Below are 27,280 nucleotides of genomic sequence, written 5' to 3'. Positions count from 1 at the left end.
TAAGAAAGAATTAATAAAAGAAGTAACTGACAGAGGTCCTACAGTGTGGACCAGAAAAATCATTGTTTAAAGCCAGGCTCATATTTTCTAATTCCTTGTTCATTTTTCACTTCTCGATCTGCAAATTTATCCAGTTTCTTTTCTGACATACTGACAATGTTCAGGTACATTGGTATAATGTGGCATTTATGGTTTTCTATTTTTATGAAGTTAGCAGAATAAAAAGAAAGAAAAAGAAAATAAGTACAATGCACTGAAAATGAGAAAAGAATGTTATTGTATCACTCCCAAATCAGTTCTTGAAAGGGTTCATAGAGTATTTTGGTTTATATGGAAAGAGGTGTTTTTTGTTTTGTTTTGAATGAGTGTTATTTACTTTTTACGCTCATTCAGAAGTCATCTGTCTTTATTTAATCTCTGTTTTATGTTGACTGCATTTGCTGTTTATTTCAGTTATTTTTCAGTTGTATGAGGCATTGCTTTGTCATGTAAAGTATCACCATGAGAAATCACTAAAGCTATCCTTAGAGTCTGATCCTGTGCATTATATGAAATATAGAATGAGCATTATGTTTGAAATACAGTAAGGTATGACTATAGCTGAAGCTTTGTAGTGGCAATATTTAATACTAGCTATTTGTGCTGCTATGAAGTCGTTCTATTGACAGGCTGGCATTCTGTTCATAGCCTGATATTTAGAAATGTAGTAAATTTTGCTTCCTCAAGTTGTGAACTGTTGTAGTTTTGGCTATTTGCATTATGTAATTGCTTTCAGTGGCTGGCTTAAGATGAAGGAATCAAGTTAGACAGTTGCTGAATGCATTTAGTTCTCACAATTTTTTGCAACTTAAAATGTTTCCTTTTATGTTGTCTGCTGTGGCTAATGATATGATTGTTTGCAGAGCGTGCTAATGAAAGTATCCATCAGCTGAAATATGCCTTGGAGGAAAGACATTTTGCGGAGAGTAAGGATGAAGCTGGATTTGACCAGTCTTCTGTGGACAAGGGCACTGATGATGTGGACGGGAGCAACGACAACAGTGGGAATCCACCCTGGGAGGAACTACAGCACAGTCACGCAGGTAAGATTACTCTGAAGGCAAACAGCTTAAAAATGTTAGAAATAATATTAAATTTATCCATTCATACTATCAATATTTTTGCTTATAACCAATGTGTTTTTGTGTTGTTCTTTTTAATCTCTTCCTAGTTAATCAACTTAAAATTTTGTTGCAACATCAGGAAAAGATGGAAAGTGAAGCCTCTCCATCAAGGAGAAAAATGCAATTCCAAGTATGTTTCTTCTTGTCTCTTTGTGTTATTTGAATGAATGACATGCATGCTGTGAAATGTTTTCTACTGTCCTGGAAGAATTAGAGCTCCTGAGCCATTTTTACGGTGTGAAATTTTGATTCTCTGTGATGTGAACTTGGTATGTTTATGACCACAGCAGAAGAAAAATCCCAGATGCTTGATTTAGGCATTTCCTTCTAGTTGATCATGGTGTGTGTTGGTGACAGTCCACATTACTTTGTTTTCTCATCATCTTAACTGCACTGCAAGTTTATCCTTTTTGTTTTGGAAACGGTTGGGATTGACCGGATGGTCGATCCACATAGCACCAGGTATGGTAGCTCTGTACCAAAGTGCAGTGGTCTCTGCCAAAGTCACTTTCGTAAGTGGAAAGGACACCCTTATGCAGGTTTCTCAAATCTATCCTTCTTGCAGCAGAACTACTCTCAGAACATGCACGCAGCTGAGGTGGGTTACATTACAAATTTAGTGTCTATTCTGCAAGTGTTTTTCTGGATGGTTCTGGAAATCTCAACTGTAGTTCCAGGTGAAACAAGGGTCACTCTTTTTTTTACTATGGTAAAAAATTATATTGCATATAATTTGAAAGAAAGGCTGTTGTTACTAGAAATTTCTGTTACCTTTGCAGGTTTGATTATTCATTCTCATTTAAATGTCAGGATAGAATCATAGAATGGCTTGGGTTGGAAGGGACTTCAAGGATCATTAAGCTCCAACCCCCCTGCCACAGAGTTCTGGTTTTAAAACCTGAAGTTTTTATCTTAAATGTTGGATAGGGAATCTTAGTAGCTCGCTGTTGAACATAAAACATCTTCCACCATTTACTCTTCTTGTCAGATGCACATTTTGTGTATAAGATGTAATAGCTACCCAATAGTAGCATGAATTTTTTAAAGATATATATATATATTTATATTCTTGATTGTGAACATTTAAAAAACAATTTTTAAAAAACAAGGATGTGGCTTTCTGAATCTTTTATGAGGTCTGGAAGACTTAGGTGTCTGACTGTTCAGTTAGTTCCTGAAAATTACATCTGGGACCCTTAAGACTAATTAATTAGATCAGAATGAATTACAATATGCAAAATAGGTACGTAATGTCAACTCTAAATTAATTCTGTTTTCAGATGGCCAAGGACTCTTGCTAATAGGATAAAAGAGAGGCTATGTTTTTGTGAAACCATTTCAACTGTGATTTTAAGGGTATTTTAATAATAGGTTTAGTTACACTCTTGTTTAATTTGTACACTATTCTTAGCTGTAAATGCTGTGAAGAATCTTAAAATATCACATTCTTTGATAAATATTTGTTAGACGTTTTCTTGTGTTTCTATGTGGCTATTAAAATTGCAGACATACTCGTATTTCTGCAGCAATTATTAACGAACATTTAGAGGTGTATCCTTTGATGCATACCAATTAAAATTCAAGATATTTCAATATTCATTTCACAGAAGAAAATACCCTCCAACATTTGTCTAAAATGAATAATAAATAGTGTGTGAATTTCATTTGGGCATTGGTTGATGGTTATGTTCTATAGATATGCTTGTTCAAGCAGTAATATGTTTTGGCAGAAGTGGCATATTTACTTCTTGAACTGAAGATTAGAAGTTCTTGCCATTTCTCCCTTTCTCGTGACCTGGTACTTGGTGGGGTGTGTATTTCTTTTATTAAGCATAGGCTGTGTGCAAGTGACTTCTTATTGCAGTAATTGGTAAACCAGAAAATAACACATACTGTTCTTTACTTCCTTCAGAAAACCCCAGAAGCTGTAACAGAAGACTTACCAGACCCTTCTGATCTTATTCCTAGAATTAATGATCAGTCTCAGTACATTAACCATTTAGAAGCAGAAGTGAAGTTTTGCAAGGTATTTATTACATTATACATTTCAGCTACTGAAACCCTGATCCCCCATTTATGAAGACTTGCTGTAAAAAAAAACTTGTGCTTAGTCTTGAGATAAATTGCTTTAGTGACCAAAAATGAGTAAACCACAGTTCAATAAACACTGAGCTTTATTGCACATCTTGGTGTTTATGTGGTGTTTAAGGACCTTCAAACATGTTTTTATTTCATCTTACAAATGCAAATAAGTGTATTTTTTAAGAAATTATTATTTTGTAGCTTAAATTTCTATATAAAAACAATTCTTTTTTGAGTGTTCTTGTTTTTTTTGAAGAAGCTGAAATAGTTGAAAATATTTATCTAGTCTTTGTTCTCAAGAGGTTGATGATTGTCTCAAGGAACCTTTTACATGCAGTTTCTCTGTCTCACAGGAGGAGTTGTCTGAGATGAAAGATCAGGTTCGAGTAGTTATACTTGAAAATGAGGACCTCCATCAGAAACTGAAATTTTTGACTGCAGAATATACCTTGGGAGAACAAGCTCTTCTAGATACCTCGGTAAGTTCTTATTTCTCTTGTTGTTTTAACCAGGGTTCAGTGAACTAAATCCTGTTATGGAAAGCTTATATAAATGATTATCTTCAAACTGAATTTTAGTCAGAACAAAATGACAGTCTGAAAACATGAATTCCTGTAGATATCATCACAGGTTGCTAACCTAATGAACTTGTTTACTGGTTCTTATATTTTACTGTAATTAAAATTATAACATTTGATATTTACATAATTAATGTTTGTTTACAAATACAGCATACATAATTATAATTGAAGCACTAACATTTTCATTTTTGGCAAATAATCAGAACTCCAGGCATAATGACTTGAAGCTGCATCAACCTTCTATATCATCATCAGCGTATAACAGAGATCCAGCTTTGGTTTCAAAAACTGTTGGAGAAGTAGAAAAATGGCATGTAGAACTGGTTGGTATTAGGATTTCTTTTACCTTTGGAAAAGCATTCAGTACTGTTATTGCTGCAATTTTGTAATGCACTTATGGAAGGAGTTTTGGTTGGCTGAACCTTAATTTGAGATCAAATTTTGTTCTCCTAAACCTCATCTCCTCGTTATTCACTAATTAATATAATTCTCCAGTTAGACACAGATGCTAGGCTGTAGCTGCAGGTGTTGATTTCCAAGAGATAAGTCTTGGTTCGAGAATATCAGGTCAGTGATGGCTCCACTGTACTTTAGAGATTCTTGGCAGTAACACAACCCATAAACAGATAGAAACTAGCTGCTGTATTTTAGACAGGCCTCCAGACAAGCTTGTTTGCAATGAGTTTTCCTACTTCTGGAGCAGAGTAGGGTCAGTAAGATACAAAAATGGCTTTGTCAGTCTGTCTTCCCTGGTCTGAATTACACTTGTTCTTTTAGAGATACCAAGAACCCTTAATGATTCAGAGCCTATCCTGTTTCCTTAGTTTGGGACAGTATTCTAGATTTATTTTCTCTGAAGGAACTGGGTGACATTGCCATCTTTTGGGGAAAAAAAACAACAACCAGGATTAATTGAGAGTTTTGGGATGCTTGTAATCATGCTTCTGGCACATCTTTAGCTGAAAACATATTCTGTTATCAATAACATCAATTTGACAGCTAGTTTTTTACGATAAATGCACTTTTTTTCCTCAGTAATATTTAAAGTAGGAGTATCGTAGTGATTGTGACTTCTTCCTAAGCATCATAGTGAGCTAAATTTCTGATGCTTTCTTTGGCTTGTTTTCATCCTTGTATTTTATCACTGCTGTGGTTGATTTATTTGTTTCTTGGTTATAAGAGTCCCAGGTAGTAGGAGTATAGTATTATATTATGAAAAAATAGCTACTTGAAGAATCTTTTATTTCTGTAGGGTTGTGGGAGAGTAAAAGAAAAACTGAGATAAGATCATTAATTTTTGTAAATTATTGTAGATGGCTGAAATATGTGGAGCTGTACCAATTTATATCATATGAGGAGCTGGCAAGTTGTGTAGAACTAAGAAAATGGGAGGTTTGTTCATGTTGTGAACTTGAACAAAAATGTGAAATACTTAGATTTCTCTGAGTCTTGTGATTTAACAGGTTTATATCTTCAGGGAAAAAGAATAAATATGGTTAATGTCTAGATTTATATGTAAAGACAGTACAAAGAACAAACGAAAAGACACAATTATGTTTTGTTTTTTTCTTCTCCCATCTTTTCTAAAGGAGAAACTAAAACTTCTTTATCAGGATAAAACCAATATCTTGGATGCCCAAGTACAATCTCTAAGGTATAGTGAAATATTTTTTTCTTAAAATTATGGTTGAAGGAATATTTTCAACTCCTAACATGATGCATTCTTCATTTGAATTTAGATAACAGTGTGGTTAAAGAGTAAATTTGATATTTTCAAGTACTTTGCCTGAAAGCTGGTTTTAAAGGATTTGTGTTCTCTCAAATAATGTAATTGAATGCATTGTTATAAAATGTGTGTATTGCCATATAATAAATTATGTCAAATTGTATTTACAGACATTACTGAGCCTCAGAACTTCATAGGAGATCTTTTTTTTGTCTGGTTTCCTTATGGAGACTCTGTGCCTGTTCTGATAATAAAAACAAAGTAAAAAAGAAGCTGAAGTTTGAACTTGTGAGCTCTTTCACAATTAGCTTTCTTCTGATATCTGGTATCAAAAATTTTAGGAATCTCTGAGCTAGTTTAGGCCACATAATGATTTTGGCACTGGGCAACAATAGTTTTGAAGTACGCATGCTGTGTTTCCAGTCATGCAACCTGCATAGCTTCAAAAATAAAAATATTTGAAAATAGGTCATGTACTCTAAATGAGTGCTTTCATTATAGACAGCAGACTAGTGAAAGCAGCAGTAGAGGCCAACGCTGTAGGATTTGGTGTTCTGGAATAAATTTCTTGTGTACTTGTATTCATGACACTGCTGCCAAATCTGTTTAATTAGGTTTTTCCCCAAATAATTTCTAATCCAATATATCAAAAATTACATAATTCTACATGTGTTTGTGTGCGAAAGGAGTTACTGGTTTAAATATGTCATCTGCAGTGGTGAAATCATAAATGTACAAAGCCAATTGTGCTAGTCAAAGTGTAGGAGAATCTTAAATCTCAGCTAGTCTCTTGGCTTTTTCCCCCTCATGGCTAAGTGTTAGGTATATTCAGAAAGAAAGATTAGAGGTTGAAATCATCTGAGAACTTCTAAAGGTACTTTTTGAAACTTCTCACTCTCTCCTAAGGGGTGTGATCTTTGAAAGTGTAAGCGCTTTGAAACACTCGAGATCTGGTGATTTTGTACCAGTGCAAAATTGTACTGTTTTCAGATGGAACTATCCCTATTTTTTAACTTTAATCATGAATTTACATAGGACTCATCAGTTTCTGCCCTAGATTTCTTAATAATAGGTCTGTTGTACCATGACTGTCCAAGGATATACCCAGGGCAAATTCTGTCCAGGTTATAGTGTATTCTATTTAATAGACCTACTACTAAAATAGGAAGAAAGTACACAGAAGCTTTCCCAGAAGGAAATATATGTGCGTACAGCATACATATCGTGTGCTCAATAAATCCAGTACAGCCAGAATGTGTCAGACTTGGTATGTGTATGCTGCCCAGATGGTCTGCATAACAAATCAAAAGTTTTGGATACATTGCACAATTTATCAGATAGATCTTTATGTGCGCAGTGTGCATTTGTCTGAAACTTCCTGATGTCAGCATTCTTACTGAGTTCTTCCTACCATGACAGATGCTTGGAAATTCTAGAGAAAATTCTTCATAGGACCTGGTAGAAATTTCAGAGAGAAAAAGAGAACTTACCCTGTTTTTCTTGAGTTGGGGTTGACCTCAGGTTTGTGCCTAGAGTGGTCAGAGAGGGGATCAGAGTAAATGTCACAGAATCACAGATCACAGAACGGCCAGGGTTGGAAGGGACCTCAAGGATCATGAATCTTCAACCCCCCTGCCACATGCAGGGCCACCAACCTCCCCATCTAATATTACACCAGGCTGCCCAGGGCCCTATCCAACCTGGCCTTGAACACTTTTAGGGGCAGGGCATCTACAACCTCTCTGGGCAGCTTGTTCCAGCACCTCACCACTCTCTCTGTAAAGAACTTGTGCTGGATTTTCTCTAGGAAGTGTATTGTCACTTGCTGGCTAATTTGAGAGCGGTGTAAAAATGAGGAACTACTGATAATATTAGCAATAAGAGCAGGAAAAAAAATACATTTTCACAGGATCTTGAAATATTTGCACAGCTATTGTATAAATGCACTTACAGAGTTTCTTTGGATAATGAATCCTTTTTTTTCTGTTCAGGAAAAATGTAAGACTACAAGTTTCATCTAAAATTTACTATTTTCTGTCACAGCAGATGAAACAAATTAATTTTGTTTTATCTATTAGTAATTTTGTTGGGACAGTTTAACTTCTGTTCCTCTGTTAAGATTTTCCACAGGCTATTGAAATGTGTAAAATAATGTATATTATGGAGTTTCTTACAGCTCTTTTTTTTTTTTTTTGCATTTATTGTTATATTTTGCATATAAATATAGCTTGTAGAAATGTTTAGGTATTGCTCAAATATATATATTTTTTTGTTTCTTCTTTTTAGGAAACACCTTTCAGAATCTCAGAAGACATGTGAAGATTTGGAAGCAAGGTTAAAACACCAGAAGTCACTTGTTTCAGCCACAAATTCTAGTCGAGTTGGTGGTCTTTGTCTCAAATGTGCACAGCAGGAGGCAATTCTTGCACAGACACATTCTAATGTTCACGTGCAGGCAATTGAGAGAGTAACAAAGTAAGTTTGGGGATATTTAGCTTCTCGTGAAATAAGAGTTGCTTACATTAAACCATGGATTATAATATGGTTGTATTTGTAGAGATATTTACAAGGCAATGGAGTCCCAAGTTCAAATTGTAATATGAAAACTAATGGCAGAATATGAGTGTAGGTCACAGCCACTGTGAAATCCATGGTAGTTTTCTTCTTATTTCAAATGCAAAAGAAAGTTAGTCTTTATTTTATAATTGTGATCCCTTGTCCCCACCAGACAGTAGTCTGGTAGTTTGTATTTATTGTGCTAATTCTACAAGTAAACCTTTCACTCTATCAGAGAAATCCCTTTTTTCCTTGAATATGTTTAATAGGTCCAGAGTTTGGGATGGAATACTTTGCTAACTAATTCAAGGCAACTTCCTTTGAATCAGAAAGAAATGAAATTATTTTTAGCAACCATTTTTAAATTGTGGCTTTTATTTAAGGGATTTTAGAAAATAACTGTACAAACTGAACATAGTATATGTGGTTTATAATGAGATACAGTAATTCAGAAATTCCAACAGCACTAACATTTTTTTTAGAAGAAATGCTGCTAGTCAGTCGTCTTCAGAAGTCTCTCCATTTTTACTTGTTAGTAATAGTGACAGGATACTGCAGCTTTCTCAAAGTTTGTTAAACAGCCATCTGTCTATTGTCAGATACGTGAAGCTTTTTAGGATTTCCAGAGTTTTAGAATGAATCTGCTGAAGAGGATCTGTGGGTCAATTAGAAGTGAGAAGTCTGAAGGGGCATAATACATACTGTTTGACAAATGGATGTGATCTCTACATATTATATGGATGTTGGGAGGATTAATGTATTTTTCTGTTGTCACAAGTCCAAGAATTTTCTGGGAAAGCTCTCTGTTGCTGAAAAATCATGTTTCCAAATCTGCTTTTTGTTTTTTTAAAGTAACTGTTGTCACAGAAACTGTGGAAACTCAGCCAGTACATTTTTGTCACCTTGTGTTACAGGGCAGCTTGAAACAAAAGATTTGAGCTGATTTATTTCTTCCTCTTAAACCATTTCTCAACAACATCTGAAATCAATTTCTTTGATGGAAATTATTAAAACAAAGATATTGCAGTAGATAAGTAGGACTAAGTAGTTTGACCAAATGCTGCTAAAATGAATACACAGAACTGTGTTACCATTCAGTGCAACAGATGCACAGACAAAACAGCAGCAATTTTCAGTCAGAATCTAGTTGTTCCGTAAATAGATGGAGACAATTATTCTCTCAGAACTGAAAAGCATTCACCATATGAAAAACAGTGGAATAGTTAAATATCTAACTTTATTCATTTTGATACGGTTTGGTGTACAGCTCAGGCTTTGTTAATAAAGAAGTTGTGTGGAGGTGTAGAATCCAAGAGTATTTTTCTTTAGCTCAGTTACAGTGTGCAGCAAAGAGCTACTGTTTTTTCCTGATATATTCAATAATCTGAATTAATTTTGGAACTTAAACCCTTTCTTTTAATTCTTTTTTCTTCCTATTTTACATGTAATGACAGAATAATGCCATATTGCTTTGTTCTGATATTTTATGAGGCTTTTTTTTTTTAAAGTGGATTCGTATTTTGTAATGCCACTAGGACGTTACTCAGCTTCAGCACATTCATGACCTGAATTCTTCCAGGTTTACTGGTGGCTTCCCTAACAGTCCATCCTGAAGCATAAGACCAGTAGCAAGTGATAGATACTAACAGCTCAGCAGATACTAACAGTATTCTGTCTTTTGTGCTTAACCTGTACTGGTTTTAGTCTTGCTTCACTTAATACCTTTGTCTTTTATCTGTTAATATCTGTTTTATCTGTAAATATCTGTTTATCTGATACACCTGTTTTTTCCCTACTTACGGGAAGATACAGAAGGAATATTTTTTTCTTATGTGCAGAGAAAGAGATGATTTGATGGATGCACTTGTTTCAGTGAGGCGAAACATGAAAGAGATGCAGCAAAGAGAATCTAATGCATATGAGCAAGTTAAACAAGCTGTGCAAATGACAGAAGAGGCCAATTTAGAAAAAACAAAGGTAAAGTCATCAAAAAGATTAGAGCTTTTGAGTATTCAAAACTCCTATAAATATGAATTAGTTTGCAAGCTAATGAGAGAATGTGTGCATAAAACCTTTGTTACTGATGTGTTAGGTTCAAACTGTGAATACTTTTGAACAGTAACATGTACTCTGGATTCTTAAGTTGTCATCCAAAGCTGTGGGTTGTATAGGGTTCTGAGGCCATTATTTAAATTCTTAAGTGGTTTCAGAGCTAGATGATAAAAACTGAAAGGTAATATTTTCAAGGGCATTTACAGCATATAGGAAGATAATTGTAATCACACAGTGAGGGGGTTGGAATGGACCACAAGAGAGCATTGAGTCCAGTCCCCCTGCTATAAGCAGTGCCCTACAATAGGTCACACAGCTAGTACCACATTTCTGAATTGTTTCTGAAAGAATATTTGAAACATTTATAAGCAATTAATTTTACCTCAGATGAGTGCAATGCAAGGACTGAATAGTTGTTATATAGGACTATCTCATGTTCAGAGTTATAAATGCTACCTTTGTTTACCCCTTTTGGCACGGGGTAAATAATAACGGCAAAACCAGTTTTGATCTAATGCTTATGCTAGCCCTAGTTACTATCATAACTAATATTGATGTGAATTGTTTCGTTGAGATTTAGTGACATCTACTGTATTATTAGTGAATTACTATGGAATTGAGTGGTTGTGGTTTGGGGATTTCTTTTTTTTTAATCATTATTGAATTATTTGGTTTTTAAGTATACTTGTTTTTAATGAAGTGCCTTTGTTTTTGGGTAAGATTGACATAATTGTTCTAATGACCAAATAAGCTATAGTGGTTGATGTTATTTATCCAGTGCTGTAGGGATATATGTCGTAGACTCTGTATAGAGTCTGTGATTTGTAAGAGAAAATTTAGTAAGAGCTTGAAATCCTACGTACTTGTCAGATGTGATTATAGCAGCTTCAAATTTTTACTCAACAGAGAGGTGATGAGTCAGTTTAACTCCCGTTAATAATGTTTTAAGTCTTTCATATGAGAAAAGCAGCTCTGTATGGTGGTTTTTTGTTTGGCTGGTGTTTTTATTTATTTTTATTTTATTTTATTTTATTTACAATTACTAGTATTTATCTTGGGAAGCACAAATCAGCTGTTTGGTTCTGTAAGTATCAAAGAATCACTTAGAAAAGTCCACCTGAGAAATGTGAGGGGGTAGCATTTAGAAGCCCACTGTACTATAGTTTCATTTTCCTGTCAGACTATCTAACCTCAGGTACTTATTTTTTAAAAAGCATCACTTTTTTTTTCTGTTTTTTAGTTGTTTTTGTTCCTTAGAGCCAGGAGGAGATCTGGAAAGGCTAAACTTGCTTAGCTGCAATAAATCCAGGAGCGTTTTCCACATAGATTTCATAGAATAACTTTTCGAACCACTCATGTAGTAAAAACAGCAGAGTTTGCAAGGAGTCGGGTGTAGGAGGCTGGTTCTACAGATGTGCATTCAGGAGTTTTAAATGAAAGGCAAATAATAATCTATAGAAGAACAGCTTCTTATTTGGAAAATATACCCTGCAAGTGCTTTCTTCTTTGCCCTGACTTCTAAATTCATTTAGAGATTCATTTAGAATTACAAATCACAGTAGGGCATGTTTATACAAATAAACATATGTCTGTTTTTAATTTGTTAGTTCTATTCTAGATGTTAATATGGAAGGATTGCATAAACATCATAACTACTACATTAAAAAGTAAAACAAAGAAACAAAAAAAAACAACAAAAAACAGCCTAATAGTGAATTGGTTTCTCTGAACACAGTGGATACATATTGCAGTAATTTAACGTTTATTTTTTAAGTAAGAGAAACCTAATTGTTTTTGTATTTTTCTTTATTTAGGCTCTAGTTCAGTGTGAGCAACTGAAAAGTGAGATGGAACGCCAGAAGAATCGTCTTGAAAAGGAGTTAGCTGTCCAGCTCAATAAGAGGACTGAGGAAAAAGAAGTTCTGCGGGAAGAAATGAAGAAAGAAAGGGAGAACTTGGCAGCAATGGTACTCATGATTTTTCCTATTTGTATATACAAGGAGTGTAAGATTTCTCTAAACTTTCTGTTTGGGCATCCTTTCTTTTGTTTCTATGTTGGATTTTCGAGCTCACTAAATCTATTCTAACACTACTTTAAAGCATGATTTGTTCCTAGCTTCTTATAAGGAATATTATTTAGATTGTCAAGTTGAACGTTCAAAATTTTGTACCTGTAGGACCTTGTGCTACATAATACTTATGTTATATATCAAAGCTACAGTATTGTAATTGCATTTTAATATGGTATTTTTTAGAGAATCTTATCAATGCTTAATTTGCCCATTTGCAGAAATGTGCAGGAATCTTGTTTAAAGCAAAATAAAACAACCTTATATTTATGGAATCTTTCAGACAGAATCTCTATCATTATTTATATTGAGACTGACTGACCGAGACTGACTGACTGTTGTAGCATAATCTTGCTTTAGACTTCTAGATCCGAGTGTAATGTGAGTATAAAGCACAAGAGTTTTCTGCCATGTAACGTGTACAGAGGAAACTTCATCTTAACATCAGTAAACCTAAGGGACGTTTAATTTAGAGCCTCTTCGACCATTTTATGGTGGAATTTTGGGAATAATACTGTGAATTTCTCTTCTGACTGTAGGTTTTTTCTGTATTTATTGGCTCTTCTTAGAAATAAGCCATATAGTAATATGACCATATATAGCATAGAACTAAGAGAAATATGGTTGTATTTCTGGTATTGTGAGATAATATTCTGAAGCTGTCATAGGAATTTAAAGTCTTCAACTTCAATTTCAGATATAAAAACAAGAATTAAGTGCAGTAATGAGGATTGAATATTTTTAAAAGTAATCTGTTGTAAGAGGTCTTCATAAATCTGTTGGCAAGGCAAATAGAAATTAAAACCTAAACTGCGGACAGTGAGCCATTGTTAAGCAGTAAGCAGTTTTTTGTTTAAGTCATTGCTGTCTGTTGGAAGTTATCCTTAAAGACAAAATTATGAGAGGGTATCCAGAGGAGGGCTATGAAGACACAGAATATGTCTGCAAGACATATGAGGAGTGACTGAGATCTCTTGAGTTATTCTGCCTGAAGAAGTGGAGGTTGTGGAGAAGCTTCATGGTGGGCTACAGCTTACTCACAAGGGGAGCAAAGGCACTGATTTCTGCTCTCTGGTTACAGTGACAAGACTCAAGGAAATGGCATGGAGCTGTGTCAGGCGAGGATCTGGTTGGGGATTAGGAAAAGGTTCTTCACCAGAGAAGTAGGCCAGGGCTCTGGAATGGGCTCCCCAGGCTGGTGGTTCTGGCCTCAGGCTGCCAGAGTTCAAGGAGTATTTGGATATAGGGTTTGAATTTCAGAGTTCCATTATAGGGCCAAGAGATGGAGTCAATGATGTTTGTGCGTTCCTTCCAACTTGGATATTCTATGATTCTATGCTTACATCTTCAGTCATTTAGATTTATTTCAGAGCAGAATATGTGCTCTAAAATACAGGATATTAGACAAGCATGTCGTACTTTTTTTCAGCAGAGTAATTCATTTCTTCATGTCAGTACATCACCTTGTATTTCATCACAAGCTGCTCTGCTGTGTTTTACTGAAACTGATCTCAACTCTTAGGAGTTGTCTGTCTTTTTTTCTTTTTTTTTTTCCAAATCCTACTTACACATTAAATGTTGCATAGTGATACTATGATGTCATTCTTAGTAATTAAGAAAGATATAGAATGACTTTCTAGAAAACTATCATCTATACGTATGATTTTAGTCTACGTATTAGCTATTATGCTTCAGGAAAATGAAATGGTAGAAATAAGGACTGACTCAATGCACTGCATGCTATGTGAGTATTTTATCACTTTCTTTAACAAGTCATTTGTTTGAGGGAAAGAATTGGCATGTTCCAAAATTCAGGTAGATATATAATAAGTGAAAAATAGTTACGAATATATAATCTCCTAGGTTTGGCTTTGAATTCCTGTAAGTTAACCTAGAACTGTCAGACACCATTATTTCCACTTACATTAGTAAGCTTCAGGGCTAAATAGCTGAAGGGTCACTGTCTCTGTATTATTGTTACATTTTTTTTCCAGCGTTCAGTAAAATTTGATTTGAATTAATTAAATTTTTAGCATACTATTTCTATATGCTTGTATTATATTATGCTTTGATTTTCAGTGCAAAAGTACTGTCTGAACTTGGAATTAATTGAATATATATATACTTACAGTGGGAGTTTTCTTTTTGGTGGTGCATAAGATAGCTGGGGGAATGTGATTTTGTTGAAACCAATTTATGTAAGTACAGGTAAGAAGGTGTTAAATAGTTCTTCCATAGCTGCAAAAGTATTGCAACTGGGTGCTTATGACACTTTGACCATGTTAGCAAGTTCTGGAGACTAATCTGACTAATGGGAAGTTTCAAATACATGACCTCATGATAAATTAATTCAAAATAACATATTAATTATTAAAGTAATTTAGCCTTATTTGGTTAATATTTTTATTTCTAATTTATGCTTTTTCTTGCATTTCTTGGTTTATATTTTGTCTATATAGCTACAGTTACTTTCAAGGAGAAAGTCCTGCAGGGTTTAAATCTGTAGCTGGCTGAATTTCATTGTTGCCCTGTTCTTGTTTATATTTTGCAGGTGACGGCCTCGTCTGAGAATGTTGCCATGTTAGAGGCTCAGGTAGAGAGAATTACAAGGGAAAAGAATTCTCTGGTCAACCAGTTAGAAGAATCACAACATCAGCTTGCATCTCATGAAATGGAGATGAACAGGGTAGGCGCTTTGCTTAAGCTCATTGTTCTGACTTGGAAGATGAGTTTTTTTGTTTCTCCATTTTCCTCTATATTGGTAAAGAGAGTGTGATTACAAATGTAAACTCTTCTGAAGATTCCATGTAAAGTTTTGCAGAAGAGAACTTTTATGTCTGCAAGTTACCTTGTGATTCAAAAGTTAAGCTTTCTTTTTCACAGACTATGCAAATTCTGATTATAATCTGTATTAGGTGTAAGTAAGACACATACACTGTCCTGTAATTACAGTTTTTCATGTACTTTCTTGTAGAAATGCTTTGCAGTGTACTCCTTTACTAATTAATGTTGATGATAAGTATTCTACGAAGAAATATTTATTCTATGTAAGAATTACTGCTTAACATATATATTAGATCTGTTTTATATACATACAGTGTTAAAAATTTATATTCAAATCAGGTCTGTCTGTATCAGTTTGTGGTGCCCTATACTGCACATTTCTCAACCAATTAGAGCCTTAATGTTAATTGTGGCATGAGAAATAAAAAAAAAAAAAATGCAGTCTGAAGCTTATAATGGGGAGTGATAGCTTGTTACAGCAGTTTTTTTATCGTAGAAATTAATTCAACTTCATGAAGATGAGGGGATGCTAAGTTCATGTAGAATAGACAATCTGCAAATGGAAATTTGTTACGACCTTTTAAAATGTTTGTCGCTGCTCGGTAGCCCTACAGCCAGTAGTTAATTGCAAAGTTTTGGGGAGCAATTTGTTCTTCAGACTTCCACTTCTGGGGAGATTGTCAGCTGTTTGTCTTCCTTAGCGGCCCATTCTGCTACGAACAGGTGAAAGTTATGCAGAAAATTTACAGCAAAGAGCCCATCAAATGCATTAGAAAACTTAATTCAAATTCAACTGAAAGAAATGGGAAAGCTCATTTTAAGAATGTAAAAATGATCTGTTTTACCTCTTCTGATACATGAAAGTTTTGGTTTTCTGGACCAGATTCGTGGTTGGCCGTAGCACTACTTTTGAGGGTAGGGTAGCAGGGGATGGAAGCAATATGTCCAAATACCTACTGATTTGGTTGTCTGATTTTATAGCCTGCTGATTTGAACCTTAGAGAGGTAATTTTGTGCTCCTAGTCTCTACTTGAGTTAAAATTAATACAAAGCCGAATAGGTGACCCCTTTGCAATAGGCAGTGTTGTGTTTTCATTGCCCTGTCATGAGAGACTGGAAAAATGTGTTCATGTCCCTGAGCTCAAATAAAAATTCTGGAGGAAAGTCCTAATGTTGAGCTCTTGGGACAACATACATTGCCATGACTGCTTTCATTGATTGTATAATGTTTACATCCCCTTGTGTATCTGATTCATTTCCAAACTAAATTTTGATTTCTCTGGAATTCTTTTTTTTCTTTTTTTCTTAACCTGTACTAGGAGCAGGGGGGGGGGGAGAAAGCATGGTCAGAATTTTTTTCAACCTTCATGCTGAAGTACTAGGAGGCTGGAAAATCAGTTATTAGGACAGCACCATCTGCTGATCCTTCTGTGTTATTCAGTGTGTACTGTGTGCAGGGAAGCCAAAGGCAGGGATGGCTGCATGTTTTTTATTTTGCTTAGAGGAAGGAACAGGTCACAGTTTGTTCATTCTTAATATAAAGAATGAAGGCATTAGAAAAACAGGATTGGCAGTCCGTGCAGCTGCTGCTTAGGATTTTTCAGTTGCATGTTACATTTCAGTGTTAAAAAAAATAAAATAAAAACTAAAAATTAAAACAGATAAAAAAAACTATATCATTGTTTATAGTGTTTTGTACTTTCCGTCATTTGCAACAGGACTAAATTAGCAAGTTATCCTCCAAGAAAATGATCCTTTTTACCTCTCATACTTTGAATTCATAAGTGATGCTGTATCTTAACATCAGAACAGTTCTGCGAGGAAAGAAATGTTGTTTTGAATAATAGCAGTAAGATGTTACGACTCTAACAAGATCCAAAGAGGCGCCGTGGAGCTCTGGTAGAAGATAAATTCCTGCTCACAGAATAGAAGACCTGTGTTTTTAAGTAGCATCAGATGTATTGGTACAAACTGGTTCTGTGATTTCAGTGAGAACCAGAAGGGAAGGTTAATTATGAGAGGTTATCTCAGCATACCATAATAGGTAAAAACTAAACAAAAATTAGGAGGGGTTAACCAAGCAGTAAATGGGGGTGAGACAACTGCTAAGAGAATTAAGAGTTGGATAGGTTGTAAACCCCTGGAGTACTCAACCAATGGGGAAGTGGGAGGAAATTCGTGCTGGGAAATAAGAAATATAAACTGTCACAATTCTCTGCTCTGATGCACCTCTCTACTCTGAAGGTTGTCCACTTCTGCAAAAGCATGAAATAAATTGTGATTCATAGCTAATTCTGCCTGAGCTCGGACTGTTGGACACAAGCATTTCTCACAGTTCCTTTTGTTATTGTTTTTTCATAAGGCGACCTGACGGCTGTATGCGTATTTACTTTCCCTGTACCTTTTTTAAGAGTGAAAAAAAATATAGAAATGAGAAGAGAGATGAGACTGAACAGTTGAAATGAATTTGTCTTGTAGAATGTGTGAGTGGAAATTGTTAAGAAGTGCAGGGGACCAGTAGCACATTAAAAATGTGCCTATTTAGGAAGCAAGTCTTGTGGAAGAGAATAAGCAGGGCAGATGTGAGTTGGAAAGAAAATTTTGAAAGTAACTGTTCTCATTGGGGATTGTGAGGGATAGCAATCTTGCATATATTTGTTTTGTTCATTATTAAGATAAAATAAATAGCCACAAATTGGAGGTAATTGGCCAGGAAAATTGAAAAGAAGACAGCTTGTCTGCTATCCTTCTCCATTCCTAACAGATAAATTTAAATAGAATCCATTAAATTGGGAAATAGGAGAGTAATATTGTCACAATGTAGTAGTTAGTTACATAGGAGGGATTAGCCTCCCTCAAGCCTTTTGAAGTCAAGCTACCTTTCAGGTATAAAAGGAATGAGGGGTTAAGATGGTGAACATCCCAACGGCACAGAAGACTTGTTGATTTTGTGGAGGTGATCTTTTTTTTTTTTTTAATGTTGCTTCAGTCCCTTTCTTTTGGCCCGTGCATATGGTAAAAATACGCATTTTTAAAATAACTTGTCTGTAGTGCTCTGATCTAACTTTGAAAATTAATGTATTAACATCTAAATGTTTTTTCTTAGCAGCAGAGAGTTGGCAAGACAAGAAACTATGCCCTTACATAGGGATGTGATAGATTCTTTACTTCTAGGTTGTTCACATAGACTTTCTTGAGATTTCAAAAAGAATGGGAGAAGAATATAAAAGTGACAGTAGTTTAACAGTATTTAGTGGCACATATATTTACAACATAAATATTTATAGTTAGCAAAATCTTGATCCAAATATAATTGAATATAGAAGGCTGTGCGTATTTCAAAGTTAATCACTAGACAGAGAATTCAGATCCACTTTTTATGTAAAAAAACATTTACCATATGTAGTCTTAAAATTTCTGTAAATTAAAATCTTGCATTTAAATGACCTCTAGAGGGCACCAAAAGATCTCATTGCAAATCCTGTCTCTTCAAGCTACGGATCATGTTGTCTGTATAATCTAACAGGTGTGTGGAGAAATGCGCTATCAGTTGAATCAAACCAAAATGAAGAAGGATGAGGCAGAAAAGGAGCTCAGAGAGTACAGAACAAAAACTATAAGGCAGCTTGAAATTAAGGACCAGGTAAGAGATAATACTGCTGTAGCTTTGCAGTTATTGGAAGCCTAAATAGGGTTATTTCGGAAGTTGGAATGATTCATTTTTCTAATAGTGGTCATTTATTACTGTTAAATGGTTTCTGAATTAATGGCAACAAGCCAGCTATTACTGTTAAGTAAATACCTCTTGGTTATCTTATTTTTGTTTTCAGCCCTAATTTGTTAAGTCTTACGTAGTACTCATCCCATGCTTTCATACAGAATTACTTTAGCATATGAATTCATACAACGTGCTTGAATTGTATATACTATATACATATGCTTATACAGTCTTTTCTAACAAGTAAATCACATGTAACTAGGTATACAACTAGGTTTACATATAGCTTGACAAAACACTAAGAAGTCTTAAATATAAACTAACTGTACAAGGAAAAAAGAAGATCATTTGTCTTCCAGTTTCTTTAAAAATGCAAGTCTAATGAATGCTGGGCTTCATAGAAAAGTTTAATAAACAAACTGTCTTTTATACTATATACAAAAACCAGTATATGCTTTACAGGTGAAAAAAACATCCACTGCAATAAGGAATATTATTAGGATAACATGCAACATACTTGGCAAACAGCTTAAACTGGTGTACTCTGCATCTTTTGAAGTGCCCTTTTTGTCGAAGTTCTATCCATTTTTCTTTAGGTATTCAAACTTCCAGTTATTCCTTCAAAAGTTGTGATTTTTCACGAGAATAAATTTTTTTTTGAATACACAGAGGAGTGCATAAGATTCATGAAAGCATAATTTTTACATGGATTTTGTACATAGAACAGACTATCTAACAAGTTTTAAATCATTCATTTACTTGTAAATAAATGAACAAATCAGTCCCTGTGTAAGAACATACGTAGAAAAAAATGCAGTATTTCTAAAATTAAATTTTATTTACCAGTTGCCCAAAATCTGCATGTAGACAATAAGTTTATTAACTTAATTAAGTACGAGTTTGGACTTGAAATGTTATTGATTCAAATTATAGTAAAAAGATACATAAAATCAAAAAACTTAATTAGGTAAAATAACTCATTAATATATATTGAAAAATCTTATAGCCCAGAAGAGCAGGGGCCTTCCAAAGCCTTTTGTTTTCAGGGTTGTTTTTTCTGTTGTTTTTTTTTTTCTATCCTCCTGCATCCCTTAGGCCTAAGGACACTTTGAAAAACAAAAAGCAGCCTTGTCGTCTGTGCCTTGACAGATATCACAGATAAGAGAGTTGGCATAATCTTGGCATACAAATAAAACAGGATGTGTTTAATATCTGAAGAAGTAACTTGGATTTTAAATCCTGTTCTCTGACTTGCTTCAGGATTGCCTTCTGAACAAATTGCAAAATTGAACAAAATATTCTAATCTCATGTATTGACATAATAGTATTTTATTCATTGTGGGAATGAATATACTAAAATGTGGTAATTTGATATAATTAAAATAAAGTGATGGAGGAAGAATCCCTACCAGTAGAGAATAGAGCAATTCAGTAATTACGTAAAGTAACTATATTGTTCAAATCCGATAGTTGGTTCCTTTGTAAAAGAAAAGTAGGAAAAAGAACAATGGAAAACAAACTTATGTTTTTTTTAATACTGAGGTTCAGTGTCAGCTGTTTCATTGATGAGGCTCTAGTAATCAAGAAAGTTGTGTATAGGTCCTAATATTATTTATAGTGTTAAAAGTTGTGTTTTATTCCTTTATTTTTTCTTGTTTTAAAGCATAGCTTTACAAACATTGTCACTGCAAATTGTTTCATATAAATAAAATGAAAACAGCTTAATCACATTTAGTGTATTTAAAGATGAACCTAAGATGTTTTATCTTACATGGCACTAAATTGCAAACAGTAATTGTTCTTTGGTCTCTCAGCCATGACCTGACCTTCTGGCTAAGACAGAGTTGATACCTTTCTTGGCCACCATCTGTTCATAATAAATACATATTTATATTTTAAAAGTAAAGAGATACTAGTGTACAAACAGTGCTGCTATGCATTTTTCTGTTTTAAAAGCAAATAATGTTATTTCAAATTCATTTGATATATTGAGAATGAGTTTCCTTGTTTTTTGAGATGTGCTTGTGTTTGTTAATTGTGTGGATAAGTTCTAGTTTTGAAGATGTATCTGAGTTTGTATATAATGACTTCTTATAAAGGATTAATGTTATCCAGGTGTGTCAGAGGAGTCATAAATTTGTGTGCAATCTAAGATGATCAGGTATATATTTGGTAAAAGCTGATATTTATAACATTCTTTGAAAATGAATTTGTATCATTTAGAAAAGTTAAAGGAAATTCTATGTACATAATATATGGTATTTTCCTTTTTTCTCTGATACCTCTTTTCCTGTCTTTATCACTCAGTAGGGACTAATTTAGAATATTGGTGCTTCTGTGGGAATACCTGTAATTGACATTGGACATGAATATATCTTTAAAAATAAAGAACCGAAGAGCAATGCAACCTTTTAAATTGAATAACTATTTTGTAATATCATCCATCATGATGTGATTAACCCTAGGATTGAGGGTGCAAGGGGCAAGGAAGAAATATACCGCACAGTTTCTCAACACAAAAACTGCATCTGTTCATCTGAGCCTGTATATTGTAAAGTAGCATAACCTCCTGCCCTCTTTTTCTGTCTCAGCTCTCCCATTGTGGTTGTGACTGTGCTGAAATAAAATACTTAATGCTTTACCTTCTTAGGAACAAGCTTTTAAAAAAAAGAAAAAAAAGAGTGCAATGCCTTCACGGCAGTAAACAGTGTCCACACTAGGGGTTGTAGTAGCACAACTATATCAGAAAGAAGTCACGCCCTAACCTAAATAGCTATTATCACAAGAAAAAATTGTGGCATGTTTGACACAGTAGGTCTTCACTTTTATGGTACTTTTTCTGTGAATTTAGAAGCACTGCATGGGCTGATTTATGCATTTGTTGTGGAAATCATTTTTGTGAAAATTTGAAGTCATTGTTTCCTCATATTAGCATCACTTATTCTTTTCTGCTCTACATTTAAAAAAAAAAAAAAAGTCTACTGTTAATTGCTTTCTGTCTCTTTGTAAGTCGTTTTTATTTGGTTTAGAAAATCTTGCAAGCTTCAGAAAACAGTTTGTACTCTTGGCTTATGTAGTCCCAGCTAATTTGAACTCTAACAGAGATGCCCAGGAGTGTTTCACAACTGGTCGTCTTATAATAAAGTACTGGAATATGTTAAATGCAACTAGAGAAAATCAGTCCTGTAAATTTTCTTTTAATGTTTTTAATCAGAAAAAACATCTTATGTAGGAATAAATCTTAGCCTTTAAGCTTCACCTACAAAAACAACAGGAAAACAACCTTTCAATACTGTATTTAAAATTATCCAAATATAATTTGAAGCTGGAGATAGCAGAATTCTCTTGCATGCCTTGCAGGTGACAGAATGAAAACCTCCAGAAATATTATACCAGAAAAACCCAAAATTTTTTACAAGCTGTGGTATGTAAGTTTCTGAGCCCACATAAAAGATGATGGAGTCACTAATATGCGCAACCTATACATGTGGAAAGAGTTACACATAAGAACATTTTTCTGTTGTATGACAGAACCTAAATGATGTCTCCATACACTATAGACTGAATGACAATTTTGCAGACAAATAAAAATCTGGCAAAATTGCAGTCCAAAAGCATTTTGCCAAAAGGTATTTTGGGAATGTTTATCTCATTTGTCATAAATCCATGATTTATAGTAACCTAATTTAGACATTATAAATGAAGAGATTACTGACTGTCTTCATCAAAAATAAAACAGGCCAAGAATGTGGGTATATATTCTGGAAATGCGTGAAGTGTGTCCAATACAAGACAAAATACAACCTCCTGAAGACACTGATTCCCTCAGATGTCATCGTAGGAATAGATATGAGACTTCCATGAGCCATGCTTCAAAAGATGAAGTTTGTCACGGGCTGGGACATTCACAGTATCACCAGATGTTTTGAGACTCAATAGAATTGCAAGGCTTAATACTCTGGTAAGGATGGGTTAGGATTGTATGTCAGAATTTAGAGCTGTTACAAGAATGCCCATTTTTATACCGAATATTTTGTGACTCCATTAGTTAAAACGATTCTCAGAAAGTTCTGTTTTTAAAAGGAATTCTGTTAAGTTAGTAAGTGTATTTGCCAAACAGCATTCAGGGAGGAAAAGAATGAAAATACTACAGACAGCTTGAAATTCTTAAGGTTAGATTTTTTTTTCATTGAGAACAATGGCCTTGAGAGTAAGAAAAACCCACAAAACTGCTATTGGACAAGAAAGCCTTAAGAAAGAATGTGTGATAACTTTCTACTGTAACTAAATGCTTTCTCATAAATCCTTCTTTTCTTAAATATCCCAAGTCCTAATCTCAAAATAGGTAAAGGAGAAGGGAGTAAAATGTTACTACTTTGTGGCTTGCTTTGTTACAAATTTTCTGACCTATTCAGGAGGGAAATATTTTCGTAACTGGCTTTAATAGCTCGACGCAAGATTTTTTGAGTAAAAATGTTGATCTGGAACTCGACTGTATTTTACGAAAAAAGTGCCCAAGTAAAGTTATGAAATATCTGCTGTTCTTGCTGTGCCATCGTGTTGCTTTCACATGTCAACCATCCATTCCTCAAGGATCACTGAGGATCACCCTTCATTATACAGTCTTAGTCCTGTTTTCATGAGAAAAATATCTGAGGCTGGGAATCCCAGTAGTAGATTTCTTTAATTATTATTTTACTTTATTTTTTGTACTGGTCTGCTTCTCTAAAGCAGCTGGCCTGCTCAAAAGAGTGAGATGAGCTTTTTCAGCCCATGTTACTTATCAGAATTTTATTTCTCATAGCTGCCAATGACCCAAGTAATCTTGATCCATGCTCTATCACCCAGAGTGGTGTTACCATGTTAACACATGAAATTATTTATGGACGTTAAACATTACACAAAGTAGGAAGAGAATTGCACAGCTTTTGGTTTAAGTGTGCATATACTTAATGCTTACAGAAATGCCTGTTTTCTCAATTCTTTTTCTTCTTCGACTAGAGTAAGGGTGACTTTATCAATAGTCATTGTGTTAACAATCTACTCTGAAGAAAAATAATGTAGAAGTCCCCGACTATCACTTTTCTATTTTCACTGTGTAGCTTTTCTTAATGCTATCTAGGAAGAGACAATCCCGCATCAGTCACCTGGAAGATATGTTTGAAAGGATAAATGAAGTTATTTTCATTCTCTCCTGTTTCTCCACAGTGAAGGTGTAATCTTCCCATTTGTGTTTCTTATATGTACCCTGCTTTTCTAACAATTTCTTTTCAATGAGCAAACCATCTACTCCCCACCAACCCCCAACACCCACAGCTGCAGTCCATTTAAAAATACACCTTGTTCACCTATGGTACAAAATCATTTTCTTATCTCTATTGGTGGCTGCTGAGATAATTTCTATTACGGCAGTGTTGTCTGTTAAAATGTTGCAATACTAATCTCCATGGGTTTGAAAGTTTTGTTCCTGAAATAACATTGTGGTTCAAGTATTTTCAAGAAAATAATGTGATGAAATCCTTGTATAAGATATTTATTCCTTCCTGTCTTTCAAGGTATTTAGCCACAATATCCAGAGGCCATGTTGCTCTTTGAGAGTTTGCACGAGGACAGCCATGTTAAAGTACTGCTTTATTTAAAAATGGTGTGTGCATATTTATAAATATATACTTAGCAACACAGATCTTCTTTCATTCTTTTCTTCCCCAGCTGCACGTAACTAACAGTTACAGACAGAAAGTTTGCTTTCATTAGATTTAAAAATGTCTTTAAGATCATCCCACCTCCATGCTATTCCCTGTTCTTTCTCTGCCTCTCTTCTAGCGATCTGCAGACTCTCATCTCTGTTAATTCTTGATCATTTTGGAAGCAGGTTTGCTCCTGGCTTTAGCATAGGTGATGGCTCTGGTCTTGAAGTTTTGCCCTTTATTTTGTTGGAGGGGTGCCACACTACTGCCAGATGCCATTATGTTTCTTTGCAGTTTAAGTGGTAATGTGGCCATAAAACTACATGCACCTGAGGACTGCAAGACTTCTACTAGATAAGGTTAGAATAATTAATATCTATTCAACAAATTGAAGTCTTTACTATTCATCTAGATTAAACCCTTGCTTTTCTCTCTGGTTTTTGGAGGTCCATAGATTTGTGAACTGTTGGTGGGTAAAGCGAACTCTGTGCATTTATTGGAGATACCTCTGTGCTTCTGCTCACATTTGTCATCTTTCACTGTCAATATATGAGTGGATTCTCAATTTCATTCCTAACTTGAGATTTATGTTTTGGACTAAATGATTTGTAGAAATTTGGATTGTTCTATGTTTGTAGAGAATTGACTCTAGTTTAAAAAGATGATCTTTGTGGACTCTTTTAAGCCTTGCTCATGTATTTCTTGTAATTCATTGGTACACTGTCACATATACTTCCAGAAAGGAATTTTCTGCTTTGTAACCAGATTTAGGATACAACATAGTTTTGAAAACTAAAGCAGATTTAAATAGGAAGCAGCAGTAATTCACATAGAATTCAAAAGGAAGAAAAACATTGTTGGGACCTACTGGAGGTTAACCTTGTGATGGCCCTAAGTCATTTTATGAAGTTGGATGGCTCTTCAGGTGCAATATGCTATGTCAGATGGCCATGCCTGGGAGGTCTGAGGTTTAGGGACTGATCAGAACATAGTTTTGCTTGATTGATATCAAGATTAGGATAGAAATGACTGCAAGTGACCCCTGCTGAATATGGGCTGCTAGTTTTCTCCAAGTAAAATATCTTGGAATCTTGCTGTAAAAAGTTTGCTCTTTCTTGTAACTTAAAAAAGAGAACAAAAAAACTGTGTGAGAAAATTCTGTTTTTGATTAATTTGTTTATAAATAAGTAAAGAAGGCAACAGTGGTTGAGATCGGTTTTAAACAATGCAAAAATTCTTTGTTGCTGTCATATAGAATGGTTAAGTGCACTTGAATTGCAATACTGATGGTACCTCTTAAAAGGAGCTTAATTTTAGCCTTACTCCTATACACTAATTTCATTGCTTTGAAAGGTTGTTTTAGTAAGTGAAACAGAATATGGGAGCTTCAGGGCCTGTAAAGTTTTACTATATATTAATTTGAAACGTATCTGATTTTATAGTTGTTGATTGCCTTTTGGTGCAAATGCTGACTATCATACATTTATATTTCACTTTCTGTTACTTTGTCTTCGTTCTTCTATTTCTTGGTTCTATTTTATGTCCTTTTAATGTGTTAAAATGAAGGGAATGAAGTAGGAAACAAAGAAAAGAAAGTATTGAAATTTGTGGAAATATCTTTCCCTTCAAAATTACAGTGCTGCAGAATTTGTGTTATGGTATAGTTAGTGCAGAATTTATTTTTTAGGTTATACTGTGTGATTTCATACCTGGTACGTAAGAATACTGGCATAACAGTGAATGTCATAAATGAATTATTAGCTCATTTGGTTTTAATATATTTTTTATTTGCTAAAAGGCTTCTCAAGTTGTTTTACATTTTAGTAGAGTATGAGTTTTTACCACTGTTTAATCATTCTCATTTATTTAATATAAAAAATAACATTTGTCTTTTCTGTCAGCTTTGCTTCTATTTAAAATTCTGTGGAAAAACATCTGCTGATTTAGAATTTAAAGTTCCATTTTTCTGCATACAATAGAATCAGCATCAGTACGAAAAGAATTAAGCAATTATTTTAATCTTCAATTTGGCTTGTTTTCAATCAAATTACTTCATTATTTAAATTTATCAGACTCTGTGGAGTTAGAGAGATGTCTAGTTAATTAAAAAATATGTTTTTACAAATACATGAGTATTCATAGGTGAAGATAATTTCAGATTATTCATGGGGAGAATATATATGAAGATTCATCCAGTGTTTGAGAAATCCTCCTTTATTGCCTTTTAGTAAGATGTATTAATGTCACTGAAAGAGCATCTCCAGTGCTATCCTAAAAATGCATTGTGAAAATCAGAAGACAGTTTGTAAACACCTCATGAACTAATGAATGAGAAGAAAAATGCTTAGAATTCCAACTGTTTCAAGAAACTCTAGAAAGTACTACATGCTGCAAACATAAAATAGTTCAGATACTGAAAAGATATATATATGGGTACGTGTAAAAATGTTTACTGTGGTATTATTTCATCAGTGTGTTAATTTTTGTTAAATAAAGCTTCCTTCTTTCAACTGAATTGGAAGGAATGCAGAGTGGTGTTAATGTGCTTCCTCTTACAACTACTGATGTTTCTTTTGCTGCCATCTTTCAATGGCAAAGTGCCTTTTCTAAAAGTTTAGGCAGTGCAAGGCAGATCAAATAATACTTTTAAAATTATGTGCAAAAGTAATAAGAATATTAAAGTTGGGGAGTTAGGCACCAGAAGTTGCCTGTTGCAACGTTCCAAGCTTAATGTAGTCTTGTTGTACGTATACGTTATGATAATTCTGTTTCTTGTTATACTGAAAATCTGTTTCAGATTTTCTTAAACTCAAGATTGTCATCTGTCTTTTTTTCAGTTCTGTACTCCATCTCTTGTCTCTC

General features: G+C 34.3%; 1 protein-coding gene across 8 annotated transcripts in view; it reads left to right on the top strand.

The window, feature by feature from the left end:
* Positions 1 to 27,280, top strand: part of SDCCAG8 (SHH signaling and ciliogenesis regulator SDCCAG8) — a 101,996-nt gene that overhangs the window by 7,321 nt on the left and 67,395 nt on the right. For 7 of the 8 annotated variants that reach the window (XR_016464171.1, XM_090135352.1, XM_090135353.1 and 4 more), the window contains exons 2-12: positions 903 to 1,082; positions 1,211 to 1,293; positions 3,076 to 3,189; positions 3,599 to 3,724; positions 4,030 to 4,149; positions 5,416 to 5,480; positions 7,839 to 8,027; positions 9,947 to 10,085; positions 11,975 to 12,127; positions 14,781 to 14,915; positions 18,540 to 18,656. Coding sequence is in view for 7 of the 8 variants with exons in the window: in XM_090135352.1 (XP_089991478.1) it covers positions 903 to 1,082; positions 1,211 to 1,293; positions 3,076 to 3,189; positions 3,599 to 3,724; positions 4,030 to 4,149; positions 5,416 to 5,480; positions 7,839 to 8,027; positions 9,947 to 10,085; positions 11,975 to 12,127; positions 14,781 to 14,915; positions 18,540 to 18,656 (1,421 nt within the window). In the remaining variant the exon portion in view is untranslated. The remainder of the gene's footprint in view (positions 1 to 902; positions 1,083 to 1,210; positions 1,294 to 3,075; positions 3,190 to 3,598; positions 3,725 to 4,029; positions 4,150 to 5,415; positions 5,481 to 7,838; positions 8,028 to 9,946; positions 10,086 to 11,974; positions 12,128 to 14,780; positions 14,916 to 18,539; positions 18,657 to 27,280) is intronic. The other variant, XM_090135354.1, reaches the window with a different exon arrangement.

This window comes from Phasianus colchicus, chromosome 2 (genome assembly GCF_987193195.1).
Source record: "Phasianus colchicus chromosome 2, bPhaCol1.hap1.1, whole genome shotgun sequence".
In the NCBI taxonomy this organism is placed as follows: Eukaryota; Metazoa; Chordata; class Aves; order Galliformes; family Phasianidae; genus Phasianus; species Phasianus colchicus.
The sequence above is the reverse complement of the archived record's forward strand: the minus strand, read 5'-3'. Positions and strand labels throughout refer to the sequence as shown.